At 43.3% G+C, this 15,146-nt stretch overlaps 1 protein-coding gene and 1 pseudogene across 1 annotated transcript in view; both read left to right on the plus strand.

Annotated features, from left to right (window-relative positions):
• cpne4a (copine IVa) overlaps window positions 1-15,146 on the plus strand; it is a 94,111-nt gene that overhangs the window by 5,162 nt on the left and 73,803 nt on the right. The window contains exon 2 of the mRNA XM_085472461.1: window positions 14,188-14,379. Coding sequence (XP_085328587.1) covers window positions 14,209-14,379 — 171 coding nt within the window. The 5' untranslated portion in view covers window positions 14,188-14,208. The remainder of the gene's footprint in view (window positions 1-14,187; window positions 14,380-15,146) is intronic.
• On the plus strand, window positions 3,895-5,245 carry LOC146699497 (uncharacterized; annotated as a pseudogene).

The raw sequence follows: 15,146 nt of genomic DNA on the forward strand, positions 1-15,146 counted from the left end.
CTGTGTAGGTCTTTAGTGCTAATGTTTTAGCCGTTGGCTGTAATGTTAGCTAGTTCATGGCTATAGGAGTCTGGGTCAGTTGTAACAATAACGCAGATGTTACAACTTACCACACTATTACTTTAACTTATATTAAACAAGTTGGGGCAACGACATCAGCAGAGAGAGGTTCACTGGTCACATTTGTATATGCGGTTAATGCCTGTTTGTGTTCCCACACATACATTATGCAGACCTCTGTGTCAGAGATGGACCAGTAGGAAGTACTGGTAGTGGAAATAAATCAGGATGGGTGCAAGAAACAGAGTTCCTCATCTTTCTGAAGCACTTTGCAAACCACACCAAGGTAAGCCAGGATAAAAAGTAATGGAATTGCGATGCTGGTGCACAGCTACATTTTTTCAGCTTCATTGTTATGTTCAAAATTGGTGCAAGAGTTGTAGGTTATAATGCCCACTGAGCCAATGAGGCCAAACTCAAGGAAGACCAACCAAAATTAATAAAATATTCAGTTGCAGAAAATTCTATAATTTGTCTTTTTTGGGGGGTTGGAATATGTTCAAAAGCTAGATTTCTGCATTCTGTCACACACACACACACACACACACACACACACACACACACACACACACACACACACACACACACACACACACACACATAGCTACAGTAGGTCAATTGGAAAATCCAAATTGCCACTAGGTGTGACTGCGGGAGAGAATGTGAGTGCGAATGGTTGTTTGTCCCTGTGTGTTGGCCCTGCGACAGACTGGCGACCTGTCCAGGGTGTACCCCGCCTCTCGCCCTAGCTGGGATAGGCTCCAGCGCCCCCCGCGACCCTGAAAAAAGGATAAGCGGAAGCGAATGGATGGATGGATGGATATCGACACTTTGTGTTAAACTTCAACACGAGAACATTTCGATTCAGAGCCGGTGAAGCTGCACAACTCTCAGGAAACGCATTAATACTGATCCGGTCGACGTGTAAGCAGCCATCAGTTTGTTTGCTTTGTGCTGCTGGTGGAGACAAACTGCTACAACTCAGGAACACGCTGAATGGAGCTGATCGGGCCTGTTTAACCAGTGTGAACACAGAGCTAACAGTGAAAAATGCATGAACTCTGAGCAGCTGTCCTGTTTTTCCATCCTGCCCCGAATGCGGCTTAATGCGCCGCAGTCATGAATCACAACAACTGAATATTGAACAGCACGAAGTGGCCCATTCATTCCAATTCAGTCCAATTAAAGTCGCTAACCCAGAGTTCACTCGCTCATCCCTGAGCTCCGGCTGCTCTCAGCCATTCAGCTTCAGGTTAACATGTTTGTTTGCTTATTGACAAAATAAAGGGGAAAAAAGTACTGTACTGTGCAAAAGTCATGAGCCGCCTTATAAGTATTTTTCTCCACTGGTGGTTAACAGGTTAACAGGACTTTCAAAATAAAAGCACAGGGATTCTTCTCTTCCCTGGCGTTTAAAATCGCCGTCTTCATGGATTATTTATCCCCATCACCTCCATCACTGATTTTCTGAACTCAGCAGAGTAGTCGTGTCCAAATTCATGGGCTGCATCCTCCTGAGGACCCGGCCTTCGCAGTCTACGTGGCCGGGTCCTCAGAAGGTCGGGTAGGCTGGAAGTAAACGGTTGTGAAATGGGACGGTCTCGCCTTCTGATCTGCGTCACCGCTGTCTCTGTGGAGTTTAATAAACTCGGCCGTCTGCTCCTTGCTATCTAAAATATAACAGGACATTGGAGTAAACTCTCGACCGTCTCACACTTCTGTTTAATCAGCTTTCTGTTTGACGTTTATTCAGCTGTGTGAAAATCACCCGATGGATTAATAACGTTTAATCTAATCTAATAACTTTAATCTCAGCCAAACTGATTTACTCACGAACAAATAAAACACTGAGAAAAGCCCAACAATAACATTTTTAGGTTGTCTAAGTGACTCATATATCACGTTTAACCTGAGAAGCGAAACTCCGCGGTGATCTGAACATGATGTGCCGGGAGTTGTGCCGTTCTCTGCGGCTCCAGTGACCCTCGAGCTCCCGGCTAGCTGTCGAGCTGGTGGGTAGAAGACGTCTCTGAAAACGTCGAAGCACTTTTGCAAATATGTGGTGTCTTGATAAACCGAGCAGATATTTGATGTTTGCACAGCTACTTTCTCACCTGAAAATGTGTTAAAAGTTTATTTTGTGACCCAGAAAGATTAGTATGAGTAATTTTAAAACTTAGTAGCGGCTGCCATTGTTGGAAACTGGAGTTTGGCTGGGCCGCGCTATGAATTCTGGGATATGGTGGGCCACGAAGGACACACCCGACCCATCCTTCAAATTCGGGGAAAAGGAGGACGCATTTGTCGGCTGCATTCGGAGGAGTCTACGAATTTGGACAGCCTTCGTCACGTCGCTGTGACGTAATCGCTCTACAAATGCGTCCTCAGGAGGATGCAGCCCATGAATTTGGACTCCCCCAGTTTCTCGTCTTTCTGGTCTCATCTGTACTCATATATGTCCATATACATGAAGTTAATATTTCCACTTTTAAAGGGTTAAAAGTCACCATTTGGAGGTTGTAAGGCTTTGTGGTTGAATCACACCTGATGTCAGTGTGTGTGTTTGTGAAATCTGGCATTAAACTCAGTGAAGTCTAGAAACACATCAGTTTGGGTTCATAGCTGCTACCTTGAACAGCTGTTTCCTTGGTTACCATGGTAACACGGGCCCAGATAAGTGTTCTACAGACAAAAAAAGTCTTTCTGTTGAAATATTTTAGTTTCGAAGATGTGATGAAAAATGCATCCATGAACATCAGCACGGCTTTTTCATCACTTTTTAAAGTTTCACTGTACGAGTGGAGGACCTGAGCTTTCAGAGCAGGACTGGACCAGCTGAGACCAGCTGATAGGACCAGCTGATAACGAGTTGATAGCATTTGAATCAGGAGAAAAGTGTAAGTTTCTTGATCTTTGAAACATAATGAATGATGAGCCTGTTAGAGGTTATTGCTGCAGAAACGTGCTTGGCTGTCGTGTTCTCTCTGTGCTCTGCTTGAAGCGCTCGCACTTTTTATTCTTCTGCACAAACACTTTGTTTGCTCATCGCCGAGCTGAAACCCGCTACGTTACGGCATCAGCGAGCGGAGCCTCTGAATGACATGAATTAATAACTGTAGTGTTGCAGCTGCACAGGGATCTGTGTGATGTGATTTTCATGAGCGTCTCTTTAATCTGTTGTTGGATGTCATCGCGCTGCGAGCCTCAGCAGGTGGGAGGATTCATCCGCCGCTTGACTGAGCAGCTGAAGCTGCATCCACCTGCACACCTCGCTGTGACACTTACAGAGGAGTGTCTGCAGGTCAGAGACACGAAGCAAGAACAGAGATGCGTTCCTCCCCTACAAACACGCTAACTCTTAACTGATTAGCTTCCATGTTCAGTCACATACCTACGCCCGTCACACCCTCACTTCATTAGTGCATCACTTCATCATGACCCTCAGCGAATGAGGACATCCACACCTACAGCCTGTGTTTGAATCATCCTCTGCAGCGTCTGCAGCCTCACTCATCTGCTGTCATGCTTCCAGTATCTCTGCATCACATGCAAGGCGAACTTTAGTGTTGGTGTTCTGATGCAGCAGCTGCAGCAGGTTAATCAGGCAGCAGGCTGTGTTTGTTGTCTTCTACTTTTTTAAAACTTTTTTTTACGTCCTTTAAAGTTCCATAAATGAAGCTCACAGCTACATAAAGTTCTCAGGTAGCTCAAGATACTCCAAAGGTCCTCTTTAGCATCATATTAATGGTAATAATAATAAAGTTTATTTGAATAGCTCTTAGCAAAATTAGTGTTACACATACATCACTTAAAAGACTCGAGTGCCACATCAAGAGGTCAAGAGGCCATAAAAACGGCTAAACTGGAGTATAAAAACACAGTTGAAATAAAATTCACCACAGGGGACCTCCACTCAGCCTGGCAGGGCCTCAAAACCATGGCCTCTGTGAATACTGCGGTCACCACCCAACACCCAACCACCCAGGTGGAGGGCAGCAACCCCTCCTCCCTCCCTGACGACCTCAACGCTTTCTACACCAGCTTTGTGACGGACAACATCACCCAGCTTGAGGAGTCCAGATCCACTCAAACCTGGCAGCTCTGCACTCACCTCCAGGACGGAGGACGTGGTGAGAGCCCTCAGGAGGACCAGGGAGAGGAGCTCACCCGGCCCTGACAACATCAGCAGTCGAGTTGTGAGGCACTGTGCAGGGCAACTAGGAAGTGTGTTCGGAGTCTATTTCAACCCTCAGTTAACAGTCACACCGTCCCCCAGCTGTGGAAACACTCCACAGTCATCCTCATCTCCAAAAGAAACAACCCAAAGTCTCCTCCATCGCCTCCCTGGTGATGAAAGCCATGGAGAAGATCATAAAACAGCACATCGTAAGAGCAACTGACCCCCTGATGGACCCACTCCAGTTTGCTTACCGTGCACGCAGAGGTGTTGATGATGCAAAAATCTTCATCTTGGACTCCATCCACAAACATCTGGAGCTCCCTGACTCCTCCACCAGACTTCTGTTTGCTGATTTCTCATCAGCGTTCATCACTCTGCAGCCTCACATCCTGGCCACTAAACTTTCCTCCCGATTTCACCTGGATGATCAGCTGATCCTGTGGATATTGGACCAACAGGACTCAGAAAGTTCGGGTCAACAACTCTCTCCGGTCTCTGTTCCACCTGCACTGGCTCCCCCCAGGGCTGTGTGCTCTCCCCCCTGCTCTTCATCCTCTACACTGATGACTGCAGATCCACACAGCCCAACTGTCACCTGGTGAAATATGCTGACGACTCAGTTCTCCTGTCACTGCTGTCAGGTCCTCACAGCACCACGGGCCCACTCTGCAGGAGTTTGTAGAGAGGTGTGACAGCTCCAAACTTGAACTGAACGTGAGCAAAACCAAAGAGATGGTGGTGACCTTCTCCAGTAGGCAGAGGGATCTGGCTGCTTCAGTCACCACCACCATCCACGGGAAGCCAGTGGAGGTAGTTGAGGAGTACAAATACCTGGGAACCATCTTTGACAACCTCCTGAAATTCTCTGCCAACACAGAGGAGAATCTCAGGAGGTGCCACCAACGGCTACACCTCCTTAGGAAACTCAACTCCTTTGGAGTCAGCACACCCATCATGATGACTTTTTACTACACCTTCCTGGGAAGGTGTTTAACAGCGATCTAGGCTCTGAGAGGTTGCTGTTGGCTGATGAGCCTGCAGTTTGTCACCACGCTGTCATGCTGGGTTTTGTTCTGTTGGCTTTTTCGAGTTTTCTCGTTATGTCTGAGAGTTTTAGTTTGATTTCATTGTTTGTTTGCAGTGAGAGGAAGGAGAGTCCACATGAAACACTTTCATGGCACCTGCACCAGAAAGCTGAACTCAGTTCTGCTCAATATTAATTTAATGTCATCACAAAATGCTACTAATGTTACAGTTGGGCATACACCCCACAAAAATATCACTTAGAGACTTTTACCTTGAGACAGTGTTGCTGCTCTTCTGATGGAAGTTTAATTGTTGATCTGCAGTTCTTCTTCTTTCTTGGTCAGAGAGAAATCTTTGTTTGGTTCAGTGCGTGAGGTGCAAATGTGAAGAGTTAATATTGTGCTTTCATTCATGTTCTGGTGTTTATTAGTTTAACCTGTCCAGTGTCTCCTGTACCTTCTTGTCAAGTGTCTGTCTTCGTGTCAGCTGTTTCACTGTTAACTCTCTTCATCTTTTCTTCTTTGTCCTTAGATTTGCTTCCTTCGTTTTGTTTCACCCGTGCCTTGTTTCCCCAATCAGCCCTCAGTGTGTGTGCGTGTTACTGTGTGTGTGAGTCCCGTCACTCCTTTGTGCATCGCACAGCATCTGTTACCCCCCTGAGAGCGAGTTCAGATGCTTGTTCCCTTTTGAAATCAGCCACAATAAAATTCTCTGTTTGTCATACACTGTGTCAGAGTTTGCATTTGTGTTCTCATTTTGCATTACATGACACACACACACACACACACACACACACACACACACACACACACACACACACACACACACACACACACAGGACAAATTTAGAACCAGCAATTAATATTACAATAGATGGGATAGGCTCCAGCCCCAAGCAAGCCTGAATTCCATAAGAGGTTAAGAAAATGGATGGATGCATGGATGGATGGATGCATAGGTGGATGCATGGATGGATGGATGACGGATGGATGCATGGATGGATGGATGGATGCATGGATGAATGGATGATGGATGCATGGATGGATGGATGGATGGATGGATGGATGCATGGATGGATGCATGGATGAATGGATGCATGGATGGATGCATGGATGAATGGATGATGGATGCATGGATGGATGGATGCATAGGTGGATGCATGGATGAATGGATGATGGATGCATGGATGGATGGATGGATGGATGGATGGATGCATGGATGGATGGCGCGTCACAACGTGCAGCGACATGTTTGTCTCATTAGATGTTTTTGCTCTGACGTTTCCTGCGTTTCATAAATTCAGCTGCTGTGTGTGTTACAAATATCAGGTAAAGTTTGAGCTCCTAAAAACTCTCTGTGTGGAGTTTGACTGACAGTGAAGGCAACATTACGGTGACACTGTGTGTGCCAAATGTGGCGATACATTAAAAAGAAAGAAAAGAAAGAGTGAAGCGGGTCAAAGGTCATTTTTGACTCCGGGGTCTCTGCGAGCTGCAGCTCATTAAATCAGACTGAGCAGAGACAGTGACAGGTTCACTGAAAAGCAGAAACAATATGGAGCTGAGGTTTGTTTTATCTGGAGGACGGCGAGAAGCACATCATGACATCACCTCATGTGTGACTTCTAACCATGTAATGCTCGTCGTGCAGCGAGCTGCAGGAATTTATGAAGAACACGTCCAAATGCAGTAATCACGAGAGAGACAGTGATTCAAAAAGTGTGACAAAAACTGAACTGAGTGTCTCTGAGCTGTGTCTGCTCACATCTTGTTATTTGACTTTTTGCATTTGCTTTTTATTTATGGTTTTATTTATATCTGATTTATTTTCATTGTTTAGGTTGTACGGCACTTTGTGTCAGCCGTGTTGTTTTATGAATAAATATGGAAGGATGATGTAACAGTGATGCTGACTGATTTTGTGGGAGGAGCTGAACAGCTCAAAAGAAGCATCGTCTACCTGAAAGACAAATTAAAGGCATAAACACACATAATAAGACATACAGTTGGTAAATTACATTGACTGTGTTTAGAGGAAGCAGATGTTTACTGCAACAGGTCATACGGTTACTGGTTTTTCTTATTAATTAATATGAATGTTCTGAATTCTTCTTCACAAAAAGGCTTATTCCTGTTTGTTTCTTTCACAATAAAACACATATGCACAGTATGAATGCTGTACAAATGACTCACAGAAGGCCATCAAAGAAATTTATGACAGATTCTAGTTTACTCCTTATGAACTAGGTGACAGGAAGTACAAACATTTTCACACAGATGTGCCAGCTGTGTTAACTCTTCCATGTTCACAGTGTCCACTAGCTTTCACGCACCTACACCCACACCTACATATACATGTGTTTTATGGGGATGCACCCTCACTGAGTGAGGCTCACAGGAGCTGAACACTGTGACAACAGGGAAGTAGTTTCTCTTGTAACTTTGATTTATTATTAAAGATAAGCTGTTTGCTCAATGAAACACAGATCTGTGTTGTTGTCATCCAGGCTGACGTTTGGGGCTTCTGCTTGGAGCTATTTTCAGTTATGCATGTAACTGTGGGGTGCAGCTGTGGTCGTAGCTTTTAATCCACACCAATCAGTGACTGGGATCAGCAGGGTGCTGATGTTACTGTGCGTTGATCAGCAGGTATCTGTGTCTGCGTGAGAATGATAACTACAGCCAGTTATCATGGCGGCAAAAAGGAAGTGAGATGTATCGTTGGTTTCAGAAATGTGATTTCAGACTTGTTTAGATGCTTTGGGCTGGTTTTGGACTTGTCTTCAGACATTTTTATTCTTTTGTGTTCTTTAAAACAGAACTTAAAGTTATTCTGTAAACGTGTGTTCTGTCTCGGTGTGGTCCCAGTTTGGCCTTCGCGATGGTTCGGACTGGTGGAAGGCTCAGTGTAGGTCAGTCTGTGTGGTGCAGGGCGTTTGTTCTCCAGCAGCATGGTGTTGAGTGAAGAATTCTCCTTCGTGGTTTTAGTGATAAGAATCTTAATAGCTCTATAAAAAGACTCATAAGCAGCCTTTGATTGGTCTATTATAAACTCCATTGATTGGTAGAACATGATCTCCTCCACAGAAAGAACAGATCTGTGTCCTGTTTCTGAAACATCCTTCCCTCCATCGTTCCTCAGGGCTGTAACCTGAGCCAGCTGTGTAAGGAGAATATCTTATATTTTTATTAGAGGATAAGTGTAACTTCCTCCTGTGAAGTGCTTCGGATACCAAAACCTCGCTCTGCCCGGGGTTAATCAGATCAACCCGAGTGCTGCTGATGGGATAATGGAGGGAGGTGATGGAGTGATTGGTTGGGAGTCGAGGTGGAGATACGATCACTCTGTCCTGACCCAACAGAAAGGGCTTCCTGTCAGGGCGGAGTTTATCTGCCAGCAGGAGACAATGGGGCTGAAGATCAGAGTGCTCATTAATATATATATATATATATATATATATATATATATATATATATATATATATATATGTGTGTGTGTACACACACACACACACACACACACACACATATACAGGGAGTGCAGAATTATTAGGCAAATGAGTATTTTGTCCACATCATCCTCTTCATGCATGTGTGTGTATATATATATATATATATATATATATATATATATATATATATATATGTATGTATGTATGTATGTATGTATGTATGTATGTATGTATGTATGTATGTATGTATGTATGTATATATATATATATATATATATATATATATATATATATATATATATATATATATATATATATATATATATATATATATATATATATATATATATATATATATATATATACAAAAAAGCTAGACAGAAAAGCAGGCAAGCAGAATGAAAAAGCATTTGAAGCCAATAGGAACATGGTAGAGTGGTTAATCAAAGCAGGCATATTTAAAGATGCTAGCAGGCAAGGCATACATGGAACGCCATAACCAAGTGGCCGGCATAGTGTACAGGAACATCTGTGCCGAGTATAACCTAGAAGTCCCGAGGTCAAAATGGGAGATGCCCCCAAGGGTGGTGGAGAATGACCGAGCTAAGATCCTGTGGGACTTCCAGATACAGACGGACAAAATGGTGGTGGCTAACCAACCGGACATAGTGGTGGTAGACAAACAGAAGCAGACGGCCGTAGTGATCGATGTAGCGGTTCCGAATGACAGCAATATCAGGAAGAAGGAACACGAGAAGCTGGAGAAATACCAAGGGCTCAGAGAAGAGATCGAGAGGATGTGGAGGGTGAAGGTAACGGTGGTCCCCGTGGTAATCGGAGCACTAGGTGCGGTGACTCCCAAGCTAGGCGAGTGGCTCCAGCAGATCCCGGGAATAACATCGGAGATCTCTGTCCAGAAGAGCGCAGTCCTGGGAACAGCTAAGATACTGCGCAGGACCCTCAAGCTCCCAGGCCTCTGGTAGAGGACCCGAGCTTGAAGGATAAACCGCCCGCAGGGGCGCGCTGGGTGTTTTTTTTATATATATATATATATATATATATATATATATATATATATACATACATACATACATACATACATACATACATACATACATACATACATACATACATACATACATACAATATTTTTATTAATAGAGATTTCACTACTGAGGTTAAACATGATATATATATAAGTCACTTAGATCACTTCTAAATGTTAATGTTTGGTTTATTTCAGTGTTTTATTTGTTCCTGAGTAAACCGGTTTGGCTGTGATTAAAGTGAAGCTTCATAACATATTACTCACAGTTAAATTAAGAGGGGACGGCAGTAAAAACTCCGGACCTGTGACATCATCAAGTACGCTGATGTTCCAATTGTACAAATCACGAGTCCGTGCTCGCGTTCCTGGCACGTCCGGTCTCGCTGAGAATGCGAGTACGCAGCTTAGCTCGTTGCAACATGGCAACTGCCTCAACGCTACCCGAAATTGAACCTCCCCCACCCTCATTCAGATCTGGCGTTTGGAACTATTTTGGTTTTCATGTGACGTATGACCCTGAAGGTAAGTGCGTCATGGACTAAAGTAAAACAGTATGTTGGATGTGCCACGCAATGCTCAATTGGTGGGAACTAGTGTGTTAGCGCAGTTAGCTCGTTAACGTGTTGCACGGGGCAATCCGCTGTAACTCGTTAACGGAGATTTGCCGTGTTGTGGCGTTAACGTCATTTCAGATTAACGCTGACAGCACTAGTGGGAACACAACGAATATGACTGCACATTTACTCCGACATCATCCTGGTGCAAAGACAAGTGGAAGCAGACAAAAACAACAAGCACGCATGCTACAAACTTTACCCGAGTCATTTAGACAGCTGTTAGCACAGGATTCTCCTTATGGGGACCTGATATGTTTAATATGCTGCTGAGAATATAGCCCAGAAGAAGCTTATAGTAGAGCTTTTATTTTGGAAAGAGACATTTCTCTGTAATAAACTCTCTTTTCCAAAGATGAGGGATTTCTCCATCAGATAGATTTATTTATTTATTTTATTTTGTTGTTTCAGCAACATTAAATTTAAAAACTGTACTTTTGAGTTAAAATATATATTTATAATTTTAATAAATGACAAATTAAAAAGGCATGAACATTTTTTGTATCGAAAAAATATCGAACCGAACCGTGAATTTTGTGTATCGTTGCAGCCCTAGTAATTAGAGACAGGATGCGAGGCTCCTCACAGCAGCAGAGATATAAAAGCAGGTCTCTAATAATCAAATTAAGCAACTCAATCAGAGCAGTGTCACGGAGAGAGGGTCAGTTATCACGCACAGCGAGTCCAGACGTGCGAATTAATTATGTGAACATCGTTTTGAATGTAATTTTTTCTACACTGTATAATTAGATTGTGCTGGATGAATAGGAGTTATTTCATCAAATACAATTAAATGCATGTAATGAATAAAATCATATTATTATTCCGATTTAATTAGCACCAGTTCAGCAGACTCGCTCTGGCTGCTGGCTGCATTCATTCCACTCTGACAGGGAGGATTTCCATGCAATTATGATATGTAAATCAGTGATGAAATGAAATCACTCAGAGGCTGGGAAATGTCTTGTAAAGTTATTATAAAGTTCTCCTGTCTGTCATAAAGACCTGGAATAATTATTGTTACGTGTTGCTGCTGCGGCTCAGAGCCTCCGTGGCTGCAGTTCCTCTGACGTCCACTAGATGATCAGAAGTCTGACGTCAATGAGAAAACATCCATCTCACCTCCACCCACAACACAAAGTCCTCACAGTTCATCCCCCAATTTACACAAGTTCACAAAATCCGTTCACAGCTAATTTAAGTGAACAGAACAAAGTATTATTGCTTCTTTCAGTTAATCCTGCGGCTTTACGCATGAGCTGGAGTCTCTGAAAGGTGTTTTTTCTGGTGTCACACAAGGCACAATCGCAGGTCCTCGAGTGGTTTAAGTGCTTTTCCACACGCCTCCGTCCTTACTACTCATCTCCACTTCCTGATTCACTCCCTGTCCTCCATCTGTCCTCCTCTCTTTCATTTTTCATTATCGGCTCCTCAAACACTTCTTTTCTTTTAAATGAGTAACTGTAGGACTTCATGATGGCCGCCGCAGTGTTTTGCAGTTATTGGCATGTTCTTCTATTTTTGTTGTTTTATGGTGGTCAGCTGGTCGGTGTGTCGCTGCCAACCGGGGAAAGAATAAAAACAAGAACCAATATTTTAAGACCAAATATAATTGCATAAACTAATCTGAATGAAAAACATAACTCTCCTGTGTTTAATCAGGTTCCATGGTTCTTCCATTGAAGATGCTTCTGTCTAGACTCCAGTAGGGCTGGGCGATATGGCCTAAAATCCATATCGCGGTATAATTTGAAGCACGTGCGGTAACAATATATATCACGATATATTCTTTTCTTCTGTATAACGTATTTTCCACACTATAAGGACTTAAAATCCTTTAATTTTCTCAAAAATCGAGAGTGTTCCTTATGTATGAATTCTGGTTGTGCTTACTGACCTCGAACCGATTTTGGCTGCAGAAATCTGTTAAAAATGTTTTAGTGTAACTTTGGTAAGCAGCACTGCTTGATGGATGTCAGAGCATTACGGCTGCCGTAGTGAGGAGCTTCACGGAGTAATCTGGGTCCAAAACTCTGCTTCAGGTCCCAAAGTCAAACGAACACAGAGTTAAAAACGGTCCAAATTCTTTCATCTTTAATTAAATCATGAGCGATGCTGCTTTACCAGGTGTAACAATTAAGTTTAACATCCATGAAAACAGAATTTATTAAATTTAACGGAGTTAGAAGTTAACAGGAAGTTAGCTCGCTAGTTTCCACCTAAACATTTCATATCAGAGATTTTTGAAACTAATTCAAACGTACAGCTCTGCTGTCACTTCTAACATAAAGACAGAAAACTAAACAGCAGTGGGTTTGCAGGGTTACTGAAGTTGGACTACCTGCTATATAATGTTGTGCTACGTGATTGCTAGCGACACAGCTATGTTAGCATAACATTAGCACAGTGAAGCTGGAGGATGAAGCCAACTTTTTTCCACTCGATAAAAGTTAACGTGAGGGATTCTGGTGGTCAGGGACAAATGCAATCGCATAGCAGGATGCTGTACACGGGGCAAACTTCAGTCAGGAGAACAACTGAGAGCATTCATCCACAATACGAGATTATTCATTAATATACTGCAACAACATGGGAACAGAGCAGCTGCGAGAGAATTCAACATTAATGAATCGATGTTACGGAAGTGGAGGAAGCGCAGTTTTTGGCTTTCCCCATATTTCAAAAGTGCTTCACCTCTTTGCTGTGACTGTCGCCCGCCATCATTTGCAGATGATAATGGTTTTAGCCGCTGCGATGCTTTTGACATCATCAACATGCGCTATCCCGGTAGAGCGGTATAGTCAAAATCTCTATCGTTGGCCAAATTTATATAGTTTCTATCATATATCATTTATATCGCCCACCCCTAACTTGTAGTCTCTTTTACTTTGGTCGTTCCTCTGCAGCGATGTGTATTTGTACTGTTGTAAAAGCTGAAATATCCCCTACTCCCTAAACGGGGTTACTGTAGGATTACAAGCTGGATGCTTGAAAGAATCTGCCTTACAATTCCTTGCATCGGTTTGGTCCAATCAGCACAATCCAGTGGTGACCATTTTTAAACAGCTGGAAGCAAATGTTTGTGGAAAAACAGAATTTAATAAGCCTGCAGTGGCGATGATGTACGAATTCACAATACAAAAGCTGCATGAATCATATCCCTGGCTGTTAGCTTACTGCCTTTCAGAGGCTCATTGATGCTGAGCACCTGTTTGCTGCAGGAACTCGGGGTAGGTGCAATGATTGGCCATGTGATTGGCTCTTTCTGTCTTCCTGTTTCCACTGCGTGATCGGGAGGACTCGTGAGCTGGCATTTTGTTGAGTCTCATCATGCTCTTCACTGATATTGTAACTAGAGATGGACTGATCCGATATTACGTATCGGTATCGGTCCGATACTGACGTAAATTACTGGATCGGATATCGGAGAGAAATAAAACATGCAATTTGATCCATTAAATATCAAAAAAGCACCTCACAAAACTTGCGACACGGCGTAACTCGGATCATAACCGTAGCACGTTGAAGCAGTAGCAGTGGTATCGTGCCATCTCTAATTATAACAGTGGTGCTTGTTGTAAGTAGTTTTGAGAAGTTTCTGCCCTGGAGAGGATATTTGTGAGCCTGACAGCGGTCAGGACTGATTCTGGTCAGTACATGAATCGTTCGTGCAGTGAGAAATGGCTCGATGGTGACGGTTCAGACATGTCTTTGAGGCTGTCAGCGAAATGTACGCGGGGACTCTAAACTACCTAAACTAAAGGTGCTTAATGCTGCCTTTTCTGGAACTTTTCTGCTTCTCCTTCAGACTTCCTGTCCCGCCTCCACCATGAGTGACATCTACGAGTCCGCAGCCAACTCTCTGGGCTTGTTCAGCAGTCCCTGTCTCACCAAAGTGGAGCTCAGACTCACCTGTAAAGGGATCTCAGACCGGGACGCTCTGTCCAAACCCGACCCCTGCATTGTGCTCAACATGCAGTCCCACGGACAGTGGATGGAGGTAGGTGACCATGACAACCGCAGTGGTTTGTAATGGTTTTAATGGTGCGTTGTGCTGTTGTTTTGTACCTGTTTGCTAAAGCTTCAGATTGTTTTCGCATTAGTTTGGGGGTTTGTTTGAGTTTGAGATGCTGCGTCTCAAAAATCTCTTCACACATCAGCCAGTTCCTCAGCTGAGGTTGGAGAACGATTTCGAGTTTGGCTTCAGGTGAAGGTGAAGGTTGTTGCCTAGCAGCCGTCTCACAGTGAAGTAGTGAGGAACAGGTCGTCCATTTGTCCACGTTCACAGGCTGTCACCGTTTCTGTGACATTAGGAAGTAAAGCTCACGTCTGCGGCTTCTGTGCACACAAAGAGGGGGATGTGTTACCATAGCAACCAAGAACCCAGCGCATTAAAAGAAGTGGTGATCGTTGTAAACCACGATCTCTATTCAAACCTGACCCTCTAGTTTATTTTAAAAGTTCATGTTAGCGCCTAAACATAAAACAATCATACATTTTTAAATAATAATAAGCAATTATGTGTGGAAAAAATAAATAAATTATGAAAATGTAAATAGTTGCTCTAAAGTTTTAGCTCATTTTTTGTCGGGAGACTAAAAAAAACATAAAAAGAAACATCAAATAAAAATGTGTTCATGTTACATATGCTGTCTGATGAAGTTTATAATTTAGAAAGCCACGAGGATGTTTCGGTCCTGTTCGGTGGGCAGACTCTCGGACCTCAGTGAGCTCGCAGGCTTTCTGCTTTGGAAACACTTGTTAGGA

Source organism: Copadichromis virginalis, linkage group LG11, assembly GCF_057382275.1.
Source record: "Copadichromis virginalis isolate Kocher_CV1m ecotype Utaka linkage group LG11, C_Virginalis_male_GT1.1, whole genome shotgun sequence".
Taxonomy (NCBI): Eukaryota; Metazoa; Chordata; class Actinopteri; order Cichliformes; family Cichlidae; genus Copadichromis; species Copadichromis virginalis.